General features: G+C 42.9%; 1 protein-coding gene across 1 annotated transcript in view; it reads left to right on the forward strand.

Moving 5' to 3' along the window:
- Positions 1 to 19,615, forward strand: part of Anks1b (ankyrin repeat and sterile alpha motif domain containing 1B) — a 1,052,697-nt gene that overhangs the window by 971,976 nt on the left and 61,106 nt on the right. The window contains exons 19-20 of the mRNA XM_029482977.1: positions 3,292 to 3,399; positions 5,450 to 5,629. Coding sequence (XP_029338837.1) covers positions 3,292 to 3,399; positions 5,450 to 5,629 — 288 coding nt within the window. The remainder of the gene's footprint in view (positions 1 to 3,291; positions 3,400 to 5,449; positions 5,630 to 19,615) is intronic.

Raw genomic sequence — 19,615 nt, forward strand, 5'->3', positions numbered from 1 at the left:
GTGTGTGTGTGTGTGTGTGTGTGTGTGTGAGAGAGAGAGAGAAAGAGAGAGAGAGAGAGAGAGAGAGAGAGAGAGAGAGAGAGAGACTGACTGACTATTGTCTGGCCTAGAGGCTAGAATTTACTACATACCCCAGGCTAGAGTGATTCTCCTGCCTTTGCCTCCCGAGTATTAAGGTTATTGGTGTGTGCCACCACACCCAGCATCACACTGTCCTCTATATGCTTCTGATGATCTTTGTCATCATTGCCAACGATGTCTCCTTATGTTGGTGGAAAACTGAGACCAGACGAGTCAGGTCACTTCAATCAAACTTGAGTTTGAGAGAGGAAACCAAACGCAAGCGTGGAATCACTGCAGCTGTGGTTTTGTTTGTTTTTCAGGGGGAGAAAATGAGTATCTTTATTAAAGAGACCCAAAGAATGTTCTTTAACATTACCACGTTACCTTCCTCTCTGGTACAAAGTACCTGCCAGTAACACGAACACTGGTCAGTACAGGTGAAGGCTCTAGAGTGTGTCCAACATAGCAACATGAACCCTGGGTCCAGTCACCTGCTGGGGAGAAAAGAAGTCAGGATTTGAGGGCAAGCAGGAATAACATCCAGTAGAAGCTTTTGGCCAAGTAGCAGAGAATGGGAATAAAAGGGAATGGGAAGGGGCTGGAGAGATGGCTCAGCAATTAAGAGCACTGACTGGGGTCCCACATTCCATTCACACCAACCACACAGTGGCTCACAACCATCTGTAAATCCTGATCCAAGAGACCTGATCATCTTCTTCTGGCATCCTTGGGTACCAGATGTGCAAGTGATCCACAGATACACATGCAGATAAAGATAAAACTACAAACATAAAATAAAACAAAATAAAATGTAGCTCGTTTAGACTTGCAAAATATCTTTGAAAAGGTTAGTCTTTTATATTTTCTGAGCTGGAGGAATCTTTGATCTTGATGCTTAGAAAAATGAAACAGTACAAGACTATAAGGACATTTCTTTGGCGCCGATAGGTAATGCTGCCTGCCAGTTTTGAGCACAGGACTACACTTCATCAGCATATTCATAATCTTCAAGGAGGATACAGTGAAATCCCTGTGCTCTTCCACGTAGTGAAATGCCGAGCCGGCTAATAGAAATGCAAAAAGACAGTGCCAGGCTTCGTGAGTGGGCAGAAGGCCGGCAGATGGGCGCCTGTGCACACAACTGAAAGATAAGGAATTTGGGGAGAAGGAATCCAAACCGTTCTCCCACGACGACAGGGATTTGAACTATCCGCCACAGCAAAGTTAAAAGATTTCACAGTCACCATGTACCTTTGTTTCCTGTATATATTTCTGTTCGAGCTGCATCTAAAAGAGCAGCCTTCTGTCAGGTGTACTGAAAAAGGAACATCTTAAAGATAGCATTACAAGCAGAAATCAGCATCCTGTTCAAACTAACAGCCATGATTGGTAGATCCCTGGAATATTCTGAGCTAGGTTTTTGTTTTTGTTTTGTTTTCAACAAATCTTAAGCAGTCATAATAAAGTGTGTGAAGGTCCAGGAAGACTGATTTCTAGAAGGGAGGCTCGTTTATTGAATCACACTTGCAAACTCAGCCTGGGGGAAATGCCAGCTTATTTAAGAACAGCACAGGGCTGTGGGGCAGGTCAGGCAAGCAGTCAGCTTGGTTAGTTTTTCATCATGAAAGAGGAATATGACATAAGCTACTTAAAACCTAAATGAGGACCGGGCAAGATGGCTTGACAAGTAAAGGTGCTTGCTGCCAAACCTTACATCCTGAGTTCAAATCCCTGGAACCACATGGTGGAAGGAGAAAATCAACTGTGGCAAGTTATCCTCTGACCTTCATATTTGTGCTGTGGCACCCATATGCCCGTACATGCACACATATGAAATAAATAAACATTTTTAAAAACCTTAAACCCAAGACAACTTGGACAAAATGACCAAATGACCAATAGGTAGCAAGTAAGTAAAACTCAAGGTAGCATAATATATATTTTATATTTGTATGTGTATATTTATCATATATACAATAAATTTTAGCTCTTCTTCTGTGAAACTTGATAGAAATAGAAAAATAATTCACATAGCTAAAGACTAGGTATGCGTCAAGAGCTGTTGCATCACCGGGCACGCATGGATACAGAAGGGGGAAAATATATTTATGAATGTAGTCATAATTTATTGGTTTAAAGAGTGGTGTTTGGAGATATGCCCATAGCTCCACAGCATCTTCCTTTGAGTAAAGCAAGCTTGAGAATCAGACAAACCTGATTCAGATCCCACAGTCTTCACGCAAGGGCTCTTGGGTAAGTAACTGAGCTCTCAGCTAAACCGCAGTTCATCTGTAAGGTGAGAAGCCCTTCCATATAGGGATGAAGGAAGGGAATAGCTGTCAGGCATTAAAAGACATGACTGGGGACCCCAGCTCCTTGGATTTCTCCTTCACGGATGCCTCTGCAGTACTGTCCTTGAAAGCACTAGCACCTATTCGAACCCTGACTGGCCTACTTTAATCCTCCTCATGTATCCATTGTTTCCTGTTCATTGAGTCTCACCTCTCCCCCTCTCCCCCTCCTTCTTTCCCTTCCCACCTTGTTTCAAGGCTTGCTTTGGGCATTGCAGAAATAACAATGGTAAAGGAGTCCCTGTGCCCTGCTCTTAGCAAGCCCATATGGGAAGGGCTGGTGCATAAACACAAGTAATTTAACAGAGAGAAGTGAAGTTACCTAGAAGTCCCCAGGCAAACATTCCAAGCAGATGCTGGAGCAGAGTGGAAGGAGGTGAGGGCAGGTGGAGAGAGTGGAGAGACACCAGGTGAAGATGTGTGTGTGTGTGTGTGTGTGTGTGTGTACAGGTGTAATCACTCAGGCCTGTATAAATGTGCCCTGTGTGGAGGGTATGGATGGAGAGGGACAGACTCCACCAGGCTTAACCATGCAGTTAGGAGGGAGCTCTTTATTCTAAGAGCATTAGGAATTCAGAGAGGTTTTGGTCCTTCAGTGGTAAGAGCTGGTTTATGGTTTTCAAGGGAATCTCATGGTCAATGGGCCAAGTAGAACTCTGGGGCTCTCTGCTTTCTCTAGCCCGGCTTTCTGTCTGTCACTCCCACCAACCTGTCTACACCAAAATGTGCCCCTGATTGCATTCCCAGTCTCTCCTAGGGTAGGACTAATGCTGCTTACACCTCTCTGTACTGATTGTCTTGTAGTGTATATGCAAATTCTTTTTTTTTTTTTCCTCATCTCAAACCAAAGAGTTAACTCGGATACATGTTGTTTCAGGTTTTAAAAATCAGTTTGATTGGCCACAGGAAACGCATTTTGGCATCTTTGGGAGATAGGCTGCACGACGACCCTCCACAGAAGCCCCCTCGGTCCATCACCCTCAGGGTAAGTACCACCACATCCATTTTTCTCTCTTCAGTTCTCCTCGAAAAGTAATGTTGTGCAATAAGATGGCAGAAGCCGTGGAAGAGGAAACACAGGCCGGCTCCTCAATGCTTGCCTTACCTGTACAGAAAACAATCTCCCTTTTGACTGTGTTTAGTTTTCTCAATATATAATTCAGAGACTTAGAAAAGCATTGTAAAAGAATTCAGTTTGACTAACCACCACCCTGTAAGGACCACCCCCTACCCCCATCCCCTTCATCTCTAGTTTCTCACTCCCAAGAGAAAGGAAATGAGTTTTCTGTCAGACTCCTCAAACCCACAAAAAAAAAAAAAGAAAGAAAGAAAGAAAGAAATCGATCAAGGACCACAGTTAAGTAAAAATCAATTTAAAATTAACCTCAGGGTCTTCTATTTTTTGAGAGATGAAAAATGACCATTCTACCCACTTCAAAAATATTAAGACTATAGACTCTAAATTTTTAGTTAGTAAACTCCAATTGATTCCTTCAGCTATATTTTAGAAACAGGGGGTAGAAGAACTAGAGAAAAACTATAAAAGGTAAAACAAAAAAGAAAATTGGGGGGAAAAAAAGGAGCCGATTCCCTGGCAAGATGATAAGGACAGCGTGTATCCTCCCTTCCTTTGCCAAAGCCCACGTGCTCTCTTCTAAAGTCCATTGGAAAGCCAAGGTCTCCTTGACAAGCTCAGCTCTCTGCTTACTCCTACTCCTGTGCTTGTTTACATTGTGTTCCCATCGCAAATGTCAGAGAAGGTAGCCACAATTGATGAACACGGGCACAGGCCTCCGTATGCATGCTCCTGGGGAGTAACTGGCCCTGATAGGTGACTTCAGTAAACCGCAGGCCACAGTCAGAGTGGCAGCAGGCTGGACAGGATAGAAGCTTCTAGGATGATGAGTCAGATTCAGCTTTGAAGAGAAAAATAAGTAGAGACCACGAGATGCAGGAGGCCATAAGATGCTCCCTCCAGGAGCCAGGAAGAACTGAGTACTGAGAGGTTTGGGATATGCTAGGATACATGTAGGCTACTTCAGGGTTTGACGCATTAGGGAAGCAGAAGTAAGACTTATATCTATGGCTCCCTAAGAGAGGGGTCCTCTAATAAATTAGAAAAAATAGGCTAGAAAGGGATTATTATCTTGCCCTCCTCTTACTTTGTGGAAGGATGGGAGAACTCCGAGCACCATCGTTATAAGTGCGCTGAGAGGCCTCCTCAGAGGAATCGAAATTTCCAGTTTGCTCCCTGGTCTTTCCCTTCTGAGCCTCTCACCCTGACTCCCAAGAAAAGTCTTACAGAAATAACAAATTAAAGATGGGGCAAAGTCTAGCCAAAAGAAAAAAAAATAAATGGGTGTAACACCGCCAAAGGAAGTCAGGGGAACATGGCAGCCGAATCGGATGATTCCAGCCCTCTTGTGGCTTGTGAACACCAAGGCTCGGCCACTGCTGTCCCTCCTTACTTCCTGCCAGTTTGCAGCTAGGGTTGTCTTTGCTGTTGAAAGCATCCTCTGTCATTATACGCATTGCTCTGCAGTCTGTACGTCGCGTGACATGCTATGTTACCATACTGTGTCCAACTTCCCAGCCCTGTTGTCCCACCACACTTTGGTAGAGGATCAAGACCCATCTGGTCCCATGTTAGCTTCTTGTAACGGCACATCCGCTGCAGTGAGGATGAGCTGTCCATAGTTCCTGCCCTGGTAAACACGTGATAGTTGGGGTACCCCTCTGAGATGAACCTCCTTCCTGAGATCATTTACCTGGGTATTGGGTTGTTTTTGTTTTTGTTTTTGTTTTTAAGACACCTGATGATATTTTAAATACTTTGACCTGAAGTCATTGACTTGATCACGCCATTACAGGATTAAACAGTGCAATGTTAGCAATCCCAGCAGATGAGTGAAAACCACTCCCGCCCCACCCCACCCCACCCCCATAGCTTGTTGTGTTTCGTATTTCACAATTTTTGAAACCAAAGGCTAGCCACAAAGAGCATGGTATTTATTTCATGATGTATTTCCATTCAGGAACCCAGTGGTAATCACACTCCTCCTCAGTTGTCTCCATCACTTAGCCAAAGCACTTACACCACTGGTGGCTCCCTAGACGTTCCTCACATTATCATGCAGGGCGATGCAAGGAGGAGAAGAAATGAAAACTACTTTGATGATATTCCCCGATCAAAGCTGGAGAGGCAGATGGCTCAGGTAAGGTGTTCGAAGCCTCTGTGATGTGTTTGCCTTTTGCCTGCAGCAGTAATGCATTCAAATACTGAAGAGCAGCTCACAATGGACGCCTACCGGTCCATGCCTCAGTGGGAAGTTACCATTTTATAAAGTGTGCTGCATTCTGGGCTCTCTTGAACTAGCTGGGACCAGCCCCCTCTAGGAGATGGATACATATGTATCCCATTGAATCCACTCATTCTCAGTGGATTAGATCTATTCCACCTCACTGCACTCAAAACCTTTTTGGAAATTAATAAAACTGGCTCAGAATCAAGTCACAACAAAAATGAATATAAAAGTCTAAGTTTTAAATGCCGATTGGGTGGATGACAGGGCAGAAGTTTGGGGGAAAAGATTAGCTACATGTGAGGTCATTTCCTCCCAAGTTTACCTACAATTACCCTAGGAGGAATAGTTACATCATCCCACATCACCACCCCACATTCTCTCCTTGAACAATTAGAAAGAACAATGCTGCCTAACACAAGTATTTGTCCAGTTTACCCTCCATGGTACAAATGTTCACTCTACTCTGTCCCCAGGCTCTTCCCAGAAACTTGAGTCAACCTTAGCTGAACAATGACACAGGGTGGTGTCAGATGGGCAGCTGTTTCTGCAGCTTTGTCCCTCCATGCAGAGATAGTGTATCCATGGCTATGGGCAGAATCTGCTCTTTGCTTCCCCACTGTCAGCTCAGCCCGAAAGGCTGAGATTCCTCCTCCTCCTTCTGCCTCCCACACATTAGCTGAGAACTCAGAGGTGAAATTTTGACTATAATTGTTTTGCCTTAGTTGTTTTGTTGTTTTTTTAAGTGAGATTATGGTTTTGAAAGCCTTTTAACTCAAGGAAGAAATATGTGAAGAGAATGTTCTAGAAACCATGACGATATTGCATACACTGTTGTTGCTGAGAGAAGGCCTGCTTTACTGTGTCTCGGTACTAAGTTGTTCTCAGTGGTGGCAGTGTTAGGACTTAGGTTTGTTTCTTGTTAAGTGGGATGGGATATTGGAAGAGGGAAGAAAAGGATACTTTTCCTATTTTCAGAGGTTGGCTATTTCCTTTAAATCTGTTTGATGTTCCAACTGAGGCTCCTTTAAGTCAAGAGGATCCAGGCACCTCCCCACTCTGCTCTTTCATTCCCAGCTCTTAGTATTTGTAGATCAATACTTGTGGATCACCTATGTGGTTCAGTTTATCCAATGACAACATCTCAGGGACAAGGCTTTCAACCTTGAACCATGTGGTCTTTATATAGTCATTCAAATTTAGTCATTTTTTGGACCCTTGTCTACCTGAATGAGGCAGGATTGCTCTTTCATGAGCATTAACTATTACTGACTGAGTCACTTTGAGGAACCAAAAGAATTACCTGTCTCAGCTACCTATCATTTGCAAACTTTCTCCACATAGGGCAGTCTTTTCAACAAGGAATTAACTATTCTTCTGCCCATGTGAAGATACTCAAAGGAATGGGGCAAAATCGTTCTCTTAGTTTCCCCTTCTGAATCCCAAGCAGGGCCAGGGGTACATTTAATAGCTCACATCTTTTTGCAGTCACTTCATCCTGAAATGCATTTCTCTTTAGGACTTGTCTTACCTTGAGAAAATTGAATGAACCTTTATCTGGCCAGGTGAGGAAAGCCCATAAGGCAGAGAGCAGAGTGAGATCAGCAGGTTGAAGGGCCATGGTAGAGAGGCTGCGAACATACTTACCTCTCGGGTCCAACTAACAGCAATCAAATGACCGATAGAGGCAGGGGCTCCATCCGCAGCCCAGAGCTTATTAGAAGCCTTCTGCAATCCTGCAGTTCAATATCACACTTTAGCTGCAGAGAAAATAGAAGACGGCACCACTGGAATCCGATCAATAAGAAAAAGAGATTCCGGGATTGCAGTTCTCTAGGTTGTATTCATTTTGGTCTTTGAATTTGTTTTGTGAGAGTGTGTTAGCAAGGACAAAGACCATAGAGCGGTGACTGTATGCTGCTTAAGATGTTGCCATTCCAAAACTTTAACCCTTCAAAATATGAAGTACTTGGTGATTTTGTTGCTTGAACAGTTCAATTTATCTGACTTTAATTATAGCCAGCCACTCAGTTGGTGTTTTGTTGTTTTTCTTAATCGTCCCCATTTGGAACCGGGGTCATTTGCTGTCTGTTTACTTTTTTGACAGTCCGAAATACTTGCCCTGGATCATATTTCCCCTGCTTTTGTATATTGAGCTGATCAACTTGAGTTCCCAAGAATTGGAACTAACAACTAAAATCCCTATAAGCAAGCATTATCTCAACCAGCAGCATGGTTCCAGTCCAGTTTTCCTAAGGGTTTCTCCCAAGAGGCTTACAATAATATAAGCTAATCCCTCTCTATTTCCCGTAAAATAGTTAAGTCCACCTCTGTGCTCACTTTCTTTCCTGCTAAAGAAGGGGGACACAATTGGTAGGAGATTCCCCCAGGACAGGGTCTCGTGCTTACAAACCCTGCTACATCTTCCTTTTCAGCTCTATGGGGATTTGGAATACCAGCCCAAGGCCAAAACCCTTTTAAGTTCTAAGTGGCTGCAGTCATTCTTGGGACTTTTGCCTTCTCAGGTCCTGCCCAGAAAATTCTACTTTACTTAAGTGAAAGAAGCTGAGTCAAAGCTTGATATTGAGATCAGTATAATATGCATTCTTCTGCCTATGAGCTTTGTCTGCTGGCGTATATTGTAAATGTAGTGCCAGGGTACTCTTGTATTCTTCATTTCCAGTGTACAATAATATGAATGATACCTGTCTTGGGCCATTGAGATGGCTTCATGGGTATGGGCACTCGCCAACAAGCCGGACAATTCATCATCCCAGGGGCTTTCATATAGTCAGAGAAAGCCAAGTCAATCTCTCCTCTAACCTCCACATGTGTACTGTGGTACGTTGCACTCTCGAGAACGTGCACATGCGCACGCGCATGCGCAGACACACACACATACACACAGAATGTAAGTAAATAAATAGCACCTGTCTTGAAATACAGGTGCTTTGCAAATATCGTGACTGCTGTTTGGCTTTATTCCAATATAAACACTACTCTGGCATCAATATGAAAAGCAGAACTGATTCCAACACCAATAACACTTTGAAAAGTGAGTGTAATGATGCAGGCACATCTCGACAAGGGTCTTCCTGCTGTGCTGAAATGTCGTTTCTCTAGCCTATGCTTCTAAACTGAGCTCATTAGCCCGGAAGTTACTAAATGGCTCTCTTCATTTCCCTACCCCTAATAAATAAATGTTGGGCTCACACTTACATAATTATACCTCCATGTGTATGGTGCCTTTAAATTTCCAGGGTATCTTAGCATCTGTTTTATCTCTTCACAGCATAAAGAAGGTGCCCTGTGCATGGCTGGTGTGCACCCTGCACAAAGCAGAGCAGCAGTATGTTCTCGTTTCTGTGGAGACGAGACAGTGAATGTAATGTGGGCTATACACCAGATGGAGGAAAATATTCTTACTATTTAAGGCCTAATTGCAACATGTAGAAGTTTTCTTGAATGACACTTTGGAGGAGTCAAACTACTCTTGAAATGAGGCAGGGAGGAGGCTGGGTTTATGGTGTTAGGAGGCATGGTCTCTGGACTCAGGAAGAGAAGAGCAGAGTCCCCCACAGGCTGAAATGCAGTGGCCATTTATAGAAGGCTTCCCTTCGCAGAAAGTCATAGGAAAAATGAAATAGTACATATGTCTTCGTAAATAAAGATCAGCTCTAAACAGTAAGAGAGACACGGTCCTTCCACACCAATGTAGGCTTGGATGCTACCAAGGAAAACTCACAGTGTACAATGCTTTGTGTTTTGACTGCTCTTGTTGTTACGAAAATGAAACAAAGTCTGACAGTGCTGCCTGGAGCATTTATTAGGCACTCTGAAGGCCTTTTCCAAATGGTTTCTAATTCATTAGAAAGCTAATTCAGCTGAAAGCCTAATATTTCTTGATCTGCAAAGAATTACTTAATATCTGTAACTAGATTGATCACTCCCTCATTTGAAAGTACTTTAGATGTATTAGTTTCACAGTCCTCATTCATTTGCTATTATTAAAAGGAAGGAACTAGAGGCATTCTTGTGAGGGCCCTGCCACCACCTTCCCCGCTGGTCCCTCCCGGATGTTGCTCTGTTTCTCTTATTTAATTCTCCAGACAGTCCATCCTTGTAAATAAATGGCAGCTGACCATGACTCCTGCCTTCTTCCCCAATACCCCCTTGAGGCCCAATCCTATCAAATAGTTTGATGACCATTCAACAAGTAGCAGTTTTCCATGTATTGTAATAGATTGCGAATATGTAGTTGCATATGTCGATTGCATATATGTAGTTGCATATGTCGATTGCATATATGTAGTTGCATATGTCGATTGCATATATGCAGTTGCAGGTAACAGAAGGCACACCATGAGCAGCTTAGCGGAAACTTCATGGCTCAGTTCATGCTTGCCATCAGGAAGCCTGTTAAACAAAAAGTGGCAAGGTTTATAGCAGATAAAGTAGAGACCTTTTCCATCTTGGCATCACTGTGTCCTCCCATGTCTACAAAAAGCTTTGTGTCTGGTGTGGAATTACTCTGTACCCAGAAATTCTTGACTGGGTGATTCTTCAAATAAGGAAGCTGGGGTTTTTTTTTCATAGTTTCTTCAGTTGGGGTTCTGAGTTGATTTCTTTCTGCCTATGCAACTTGAACCAAGTCATTTTGTATTTCTGAACTTTAATTTACTTGGCTTCAAGATGTGAACAATGCCTGTGTGTCAGATAATGTGTGCAGAAATATTAAGGCTGGATAGGTGGACACATGATTGATGATGGATGATGGATGGATGGATGGGTAGGTAAGTAGGTAGGTAGATGATAGATAAATAGATAATATATGATAGATACATACATATATAGATACATACGTACATACATACATAGTCTTAGTTACTTTTTATCACTGTGACAAAGCAACTTATAGAAGAAAGGTTATTTGGGACATTCAGCTTCAGATGGTTAGCTGATGACCATCATGGCAGGGAACATGGCAGCAGGCAGGCAGGCATGGCACTGGAGCAGTACATAAACTAACTAGAGAAGTACAGGTGTTCCCCAGAACACTTACCCTTTTCTAAAAAAGACGAAAGCTTATCATTTATTTACCCTATCCTATTTCTCCTGAGAGAAAAAAAAAAAACTGTTTTTTTTTTTCCTAGATGTTCTATCCAGTGCTCAGCATTTTTCGAAGTCTACAGTATGAGCCTTCAGAAAAATAATAGCTGTGTTGGAAGAAACAGTTTTTATTACTGTATTACATCATATACTTTCTAATGTCCATTGGTTAGCGATTTGTTTTTAGATTTTCCTCAGAGAGCTCCTAAATATAAAGGTTTTTCCCTGTCCATGGTTTCAAATTTTTCTTCCATAGTCTAGAGCAGTGGTTCTCAACCTGTGGGTCACAACTGCTTGAGGGTTGACTGAGGATTCTTTAACAGGGGTCACGTATCAGGTATCTTGCCCAGCAGATATTTATGTTATGATTCCTAACAGTCACAAAGTTACAGTTATGAAGTAGCAACAAGAATAATTTTATGGTTAGGGGTCACCATAACATAAGGAACTGTGTTAAAGGGTTGTAGCATTAGAAAATTAGTGGACCTCCTCACACTGAAGCACAGACAGATAATGTGTCACCGACAAGGCTGAGAATGGACTCTCTGACATCAAGAGCTTCCTCCCTCACAGCTTGCCAAGTTGAAAAGCTGACACCTCAGCTTCCAAGACGGTTTGAGATGCTGCCACTCTCCATGAGCTGAGAAGCCAAACCGACCACTCCTGCTGCTGAAGGGCTCACACCAAGCACAAGGAGAAAACGGTGCTTTCAGACTCGGACTTAAACTTGAAGTGCTGTGCACTCCCTTTATTAACTTAGTCAATCCATTGCCTCTTCTCAAAATATACCTTTTTTTTTTTTTTTTAGCTCCGACAACTTTGGGCTTAAAAATGCTCATATGGTTAGTGTCTTTTGTATCCCCATATTGGTCCTTACATAATCAGAAAAAAAAAAACGGGGGGAGAGTCGCCTTTTGAGGTTCGCCCTTCTATTATACATCTGGAGTCTTTTGTCCTCAGCAAGTTCATCAAAGAAGCAAATGGGATGCCTGGAGTTTGTCCTGACAGGCTTTAGTCAGACCTAAATCCCTCCAATTATTTTTCTGGAGAAATTAAAACCTTTTTTTTTTTCCTTTTAAGTCAATAGAAAAGATTCTATTTTCAACGGAATAGAGAAATAGGACAATATTTGAAAACCCTGGTTCAGTGGAACTGACCTTGTGGTTTTCATAGTGCCTCGGGCTTGCTGACATTGAGCAGCTTGCTCTCAAAGACACACACCAGGCTATTTTTCTACTTGTTAAATTTTTTGGAATGTTCCTCATTATATTCAGTCCAGTTCTTGAGTCCATGGGTCAGAGTTTCAGCTGTTATAATCTGACCTTGCTCAATTTTAAAGGGTAGGAGAATTCTATCATTCTCTTCTCCCTCCTCCTTTTCTTCTTCTAGTGATAAAAATAAAGAAAAGAAGGTTGGCGTTGGTTTTTTTTTTCAATATAGAGGAAATAGGGCTGGTGGTGCATACCTCTTAGTTAATTCTGTTAGTACATGACTGAAGTTCCATGTCACTGAGGACTCTCTGGATACATATGAGTAACAACAGCAACAAAACATCTCACGATGGCTAATGTTGAAAGGGCTGTACTGAGTCACATTGCTGTAAAGTCCAGGTGGTCTTCTAGCCAGGTGGTCTTCTAGCCAGGTGTTTATAGCCAGGTGTTTATAACCAGGTGTTTATAGCCAGGTGTTTATAACCAGGTGTTTATAGCCAGGTGGTCTAAAGCCAGGATCATTAAGCTCTGGTGTTTCCACCTTCCTTCCACATACTGCTATTTACTCAAGTGATTGTTGCCAATTAAAACCAGACCATAAGCTTTCTTTTTCTCTTTCAAAGTCAGTTGAAGAGATTCTATTTTCTGAATAAAGAAACAGGACAATATTTGAAAACACTATCTCGGTGGAACTGACCTTGTGGATTTTGTAGGCTTGCTGACCAACCCCGAGATCCTTTCCCTGAGGCCCCCTATGCTCCTTCCGGTTGGCTCCTTTTCCCTAATAGGCTTACCCCACAGGTAGGGAGTTTCATGACCAGTTCCTCAAAAGTTTGATCCTACATCAAAGAGAGCTAATCCTTCCATCTTGAAAGTGTGGTTTGAGTCCAATCAGTTCAGATCAGCCTGGTTTGCATCAATTGTCTCTCTCTAAGCCAACCACAGAGGTAGAGGTATGTGTGTCCTTTTCTATGTGTGCTGGGGCAGGAAAGGGACTCTCAGCATGGACAGTCAGACTCCACTAGTAGGAAACAGGACTCATTTCTAAGCAGACAGAAATAGCCACAATCGCCAACTGGATAAACCTGCTTGACCTTTCCAATCCTGCCAATGTCCATTAGAAATTAGTTACATTATAAGGGCATTGATGTCAGTCTTCATGATTAATTTGATGAGCTTTTAGACTCCCAAATTTGAAGTAAAGAAGTGAACCCTAAAAAAATAAGCCCACTTCTGTCAACTTGAACCAGCTCCTTAGTTCTCTCGACTGATGTAACGAATGCGTAGCACACATCATTGCTTTGGAGTACAAATAGAGTCTTATTTGTCAAACCATTTCAGAGACTCTAAAGCTATGCATCTGGATCATCTTCAAATATCTTATTATTTCTAATTTTCTTCTTCATCCTGCCTTTTCAACGGCAAGAGAATAAATGCACAGAATTTGGCTGTTTTACAAAACTATATCTATTTTCCAGCTTGTAAGCCCAAACCTCTCCAATGATGTGGGAATCGTATTTCTTATGAATGCAAGCAGTTCCTCCTCATGTTATAAGCTAGCCCTGCCCCCCCCCAGAAAAGATTTATGATGCATAACCATTCTTAAATACATTGAGCATGTCAACATCTTTATGAATGACATGTTTCAAAAATATCAAATTACATTTCCACTTATAAGGTATTTGTGAGATCAGTACTGTGCCTGATTGATATCTGTGTCCTGTATACAAGGTATTAGGATAAAAGGCAATTGGATGCCTTCCCCTTTCTCTATTAGCCGTATCTACTTCCTTGCCTGTGTCCTTCTGATAAGCAGGATGGGAGCCACACAGCAGCCTGGCTCCTCAGCTTTGGCCACATCTGCATCTTCATGGTGAACACCATTAGTGTACCATAAGTTCTTCTGAGCTTTTCCTGTCGTGTTCCCAGACACTCGCAATTCACATGCGCCACACCTCCCTTCTCAGCCCAGAACAGTGCTGGGCTTTGGTTTGTTTGTTTGTTTGTTTGTTTGTTTTTTCATTCATATTGTTTCCTATCAAGTTCTTTGTCAGTGACCCTAGACTATTGAAGCATTCATGGAACTTGGTTTGGACTAGGTACATCAGCATGCTCCTTCCCAATTGTGTACTGTGCTAAACTGAAGTGGAAAGAAAGCATAGCTCTTAGGTCGTCTACCAATGAATCAAGTGAAGCCTTGTACAAAGTCCAGCTGAGGGGAAGCTGTAGCTTCCTACCAGACCCCTCCTAAATTGACATCATTCAGGGTGATTGAGGGTTCAGCTAGCTCTTGTTTGTTCCCAGATTCTCCGTGAAGATGAAATGAGGACACAGTGGAATCTCAGAAAATAGTCTCTGACAAATGGCCCTGTCCAGTGCTTCTTTTTAACCAGAAGCAAGAAATGAATGCTGAACATATAGTTAACAAATGAGCTGAAATAAAGAGAATGACGGCCTCGGTCTGCAAGGAAGGACTGTAATGTATATGTTGGAGAGGCATTACTGGCAGGAGAAAAAAACATTACTTTGCAAAAATCCACTTTCTTTTGCAGCAGCAGTCTCTGCTATGATAAAGAGTTGATGGTTGCTTTTCTGAGCAAGTTGTTAATATTTCTGCTCACTGCTACTCTGAAACACATTTGTTCAGTAGAGATGGCATTTCGGCTTTGAGGTAGACTACATACAACAGCCCTGTTGCTACAAACAGCGTGATCCCAATTGTCTTAAATTCACAGCAGCAGAGAGAACTCCAGAGAGATCTAGAGAGCTGCACGCTGAGCACACAGACAGCTTCCTGGTTTTTGTTTTGTTTTGTTTTTAATCCCCCTCTGTTTTTCTCCTGCAAAGAGATTTTACAAATAAGTGTGTCACGCCAAGGACAGCTACAACTGTCATGTCATTCTATCAACCAATAGGTGATAGCAATACCTGAAGCCTATCATCCTCTGCCACACTGAAAGATTATTTAATGTGCTGTTGGAACCAGGATCAGAGTTAACAAGGCAGAGGGAAGAAGGGGGAGGGGATGGAGAGTTTTGGGCAAATACCTGAGTACACAGTACCAGAGCTTGTCCATTCCAGTGAAAACACACCATTTGCTTCCTCTCGAGTTTGCTAACCCTTATAATGCTACACCTGCAACACTGGGTCCCACATACAGATGTTACCAGGGAAATACCAGTTGGCCTGATTCTTCCCTTCCAAGAATCTTCCCCATCGACCTAACGGGAAGGTCATGGGCATGAAGTTTTGGAAAGGTGGCTCTTGAGAAGAGGGTAAAGGAAGGGAGGTCAAGTTTTCTTGACTCTTTCGCTCCCTGCAAATAAAAAATGCTCATCCATAACTTTGGTAAAGAGGATCAGCAATGTAGCCACTCCTGAAGCTAGAAATACATGGAAACCCCGAACGTGAGGCTGCTGGGAAGAGTGAAAGTCGGGTCCAGCTGTGAGGGTGACCAGTGTTCATCTCACAGCTCACACAGAAGGATCATCTCAGTCTAGGGCAGATGGACAGAAGTGACTGGGTACTGACCCACAGCATCCAGGCAGGATCCAGTTAGTACACACACAGAAGCAGGAGCCAGAGAGGTATGGCTGCTGCAGGGAAGCCTGCACAGGAGGCTCGGCTGGGCTGGGCTTGTTTGGCACAGGTCTAAGCAAGCTGCTCAAGGAGCTGCCACGATCACTGGCTAAGGCCAAGGCTTCCTCTGGTAGAGCCTCCTCTTTTTTTTTTTTTTTTTTTTTTTCTGCTTCTGCCTTTGAACCTGTTTTGTCTTGCTTTAAGAGCATTGTCACCCGGGAGAAGGAATAGATTTCACTGTTGCTTTCCTTCTGAACCCTTCATATGTCTTCCTGGCCAATCTCTGAACACCCTCAAGTGTGAAAGTATTATACCAGCAAAAGAAAAAAAAAAAAACAAGAGAAAGTCCTTTTTTCTTTTCAGGTCTAAGATAAGACAGAAATTTTCATCACATATAGAATCTGACTGGAGGGCTGTGTTCACAGAAGTTTCCTTATTAAACTAACTATGCCATATCAGCAGCCTTCCCTGAAGGCTTGCAGAGCCTAATTGGAAGGGCTGTGTAGATGGAGCTGTCAACACCCTGCTCTATGGGAGACCCACCATCAGATTCTCTACCCCAGGTGACTGCTCCCTCTGAAGGTGACCATGGAAAGGATTATGCCCATAGCAACCATCCCTCCATAAACATCAATCAAAAGCAAGGCTGGTCCCTGCCCCTGTCCTTGCATGCCTCAGATGACCCACAGCTATCTTTTGGATGAGTGTCAGAGTACCAGGGAGATAGTTTCATATGCTCTAAACTTTCCCCAGACCTGACACTTCAGATTGAAAGAACAATGATTTGGCAATGTGGGAAATATAGTCTCCCTGAATGGGACAGAAAATGCTTCGGAGCTCAGAGAATGCCTTTCCGAGTCTGAGCCATTGGAGGCGAATTCAGGGTACAAGGGAGCCAGCCCTGGCACACGTGAACGAAGAGGATCTCTTACAGCAGAGGGGCACAGGCAGACTCTTTAAAGCAAGTGTCTGTGTTGCTGCTTAAAGCAGAATGAGCTGGAGGAGGGGACAGGAGAGGAGCAGAAATGAGAGGTGTGGGGGTCAGAAGATTGAGAATTAGAGGCCACTGTGAAGACTTTTGATTTTCTTCTCAGATACGGCAAGCTGAGGGTCACAGCCTGGGCTTGTCATTTTAAATGGGTCATTTGCGCTCCTGTGCCATGAATCTACACTAAGAGGACAATGGTAGAAGTAATAAAGGAAGTAATGAAGTATGGAAGTAGTGAAGGAATGAAGTAATGAAGCTACTAGTTAGGATGTAAAGGGATGATCAGGTGAAGGAGGTAGGGCTGACCTCAGGTAGTGAGAGCTCAGTTAGAAAGTACAGGAGGATTTGTGGCTAGACAGAAAATGAAAAAAGGACTAAGAAGAAGGGGCTGCCTCTGGCTGATGGAAAGCATGGGTTGGGGTGTCTCAGGTTGAAATGCCAACTGAGTAAGTAGAGGTGTCAAGTCAGCTGCTGGATATCCAAGTGTGGCATTCTGAGAGAGAGTATGTGTGTGATGGTTTGTATATGCTCGGCCCAGGGAGTGGCCCTATTAGAAGGTGTGGCCTTGTTGGAGTAGGTGTGTCATTATGGGTGTGGGCTTTACCACCCTCACCCTAACTGCCTGGAAGTTAAGTCTTCCACTAGCAGTCTTCGGACGAAGATGTAGAACTCTCAGCTCTGTCTGCACCATGCCTCAAAATCTGGATCATAGGTGAGCCATCCAATTCTGGATTGTAGTTCATTCCAGATATAGTCAAGTTGACAATCAGGAATAGCCATTAGAGAGAGGTCTGCACTGAAGATACAAACGTGGTCGTTAGGACCAGGAATGACCTCCGAGGAGAACCATAAAGGATAGAGGAGTCCAGACTCCAGTGGTCCAGGGATGGCCAGCTAATAGGAACAAGAAGAGGATAGGAAATAGAAAAGGAGATAAACACGTCAAGTAGGTCAAGTAAACTGGAAAATTCTTTTGGTTTCAGTAAAGAAGCCTCAGGTGGAGACTTGACTTGAAGAACAAGAAATTGAGCTGGCCTCAGAAAATTGTGCTGTGTAAAAAAGGAGTGCTCTGCTCTGTAATAGAAGATTTTGAGCTCTTTTTTTCCCCAAAAAAATATTTCAGTAGGGAAGGCCTAATGGAAGATGAGAGAGATAATTTACTGCAAACCACTAGACTGCTATCAGTTGAGTAGAGAAGAAAGCCATCTCTAGGAAGAAAACTTTGGTGATTGGCAGAATCCCTTCTGTTTTGTGACTAGATGTGAATTCAATTGTGTTGTGCTGATATTTTCTGAAGGGTGACCCAAGGTACAGCATGGTAACAATCTAGAGGAGTGCTTTAAGGACACATGTTGGAGTCAAGAGAAAGTTCTGAACCAAGAGAAAATTATGTGCCTTCTCCTCCTCTTCTTCTTCCTCCTTTTCCTCCTTCTTCCTCTCTCTCTCTCCCTCTCTTCTTCATCTCTCTCTTTCTCCCCCTCCCTCTCTCTTTCTCTCCCTCTCTCTTTCTCTCCCTCTCTCCCTCTCTCTTTCTCTTCAATTTTTTTGAAACAGGGTCTCTAGAAGGCCCTAACTCCCTATGTAAACCAGGCTGGCCTCAAACTTACCTCTACCTCATGAGCACTGCTGGGATTGAAGTAGCATGCACCATCATTCCCAGTCTAATTATATCCCTTCTGATGGGTGTTAATCATCAAATAAGTAAAATTATGTTATTGATGTCATGACAATTTTAAGACTGCAGTGGGATGGGCAAGATGGCTCAGAGGGTAAAGGCCCTGGGCACCAAACCTGAAGACCTGACTTGGATCTCCAAAATCTATGAGTTGTCCTCTGACCGCCACACTTGTACAAATAAATAAATATTAAAAGAAAAAGAAAGCCTACCATATCTCTAGTTAAACCCCCACTTATTTGGATTTCATAGTAATCCCAGCTCAGATAAACTAAACTAGCTTTCAAGGGCTATGTGGACAGGAGTTTAGGGGAAACACTGGGAAGCAAACGAAACAGCCAGGGAGTGAGGGGCCATGTTCTGCACAACAGCCCCCAAGCTCCACAAGAGCCCTCTAACACAGGTGATGTGACAAGCATTTCTTCTTCTCCGGCAAAGCTGGCAGCCTTTTGTCAAGTTTCCATTAGGAAGAACTGAGGATTCTTCTAGCAAGAACTCTCTCAGTTAATCTCTGGTTTACTGATGGTACAAACGGCAGGAATGAAGTAGACCAAGGCAAATGGTAAGGAATTACAGTGCTGACTGGTTCTGTAGTACATTACCATTTACCAAGAACTCCTATAGATTCCATATACATATGGCAAGCCTTTTGTGTTCTAGGCCTCTGGAAATTTAGCAGTGAAAAAAAAAATTCCCTCTCCCATTTAGCGTAAAGTGACTAGAACTTCTTTTTGCAAATAGAGAAATTCTAAAGGTTCATTAATACTTAGTTGTAGGGGCTGGAGAAATGGCTCAGTGGTTAAAAGCATGTAGGGCTCTGACAGAGGACCCATGTAAGTTCCCAGTACCCATGTCAAATGGCTCACAACTGCCTGTGACTCTAAATCCAGGGGAGCTGATGCTTTCTTCTGGCCTTTGTAGGCTCCGTGCTCACATGCACAAGCCCACACATGAACCCATAATTTAAAAAAAAAATTAAAAAAAAAAAACAAATTTCAAGTCATCAATTTTCTTCTAGTATACCTTCCACTGGAGATAAAATGTTATCACTAGGTTTTTTTTTTCTTTCTCAAAGCTTTTATATCCTAGCACTTGTATGCTACAATAGTGTCTTCATAGATGGAATGACTTTCCATAGTCAAGGCTTACCTCCATTAAACCTCATGGCCCTGTGTCTAGGAGAAGGGCCATCTCATGTTAAGAATACATCTGTACAAGGTTACCCTCCTGAACTGGCTGGCAGTTCTGTCTGGCAAATTATGTACTGCTGACACAACAGCTTGTCTACCTGGAATGTATCTATCGTCTATTTTTTTTTTTTTTTTTAAAAAAAAAAA

Source organism: Mus caroli, chromosome 10, assembly GCF_900094665.2.
Source record: "Mus caroli chromosome 10, CAROLI_EIJ_v1.1, whole genome shotgun sequence".
Taxonomy (NCBI): domain Eukaryota; kingdom Metazoa; phylum Chordata; class Mammalia; order Rodentia; family Muridae; genus Mus; species Mus caroli.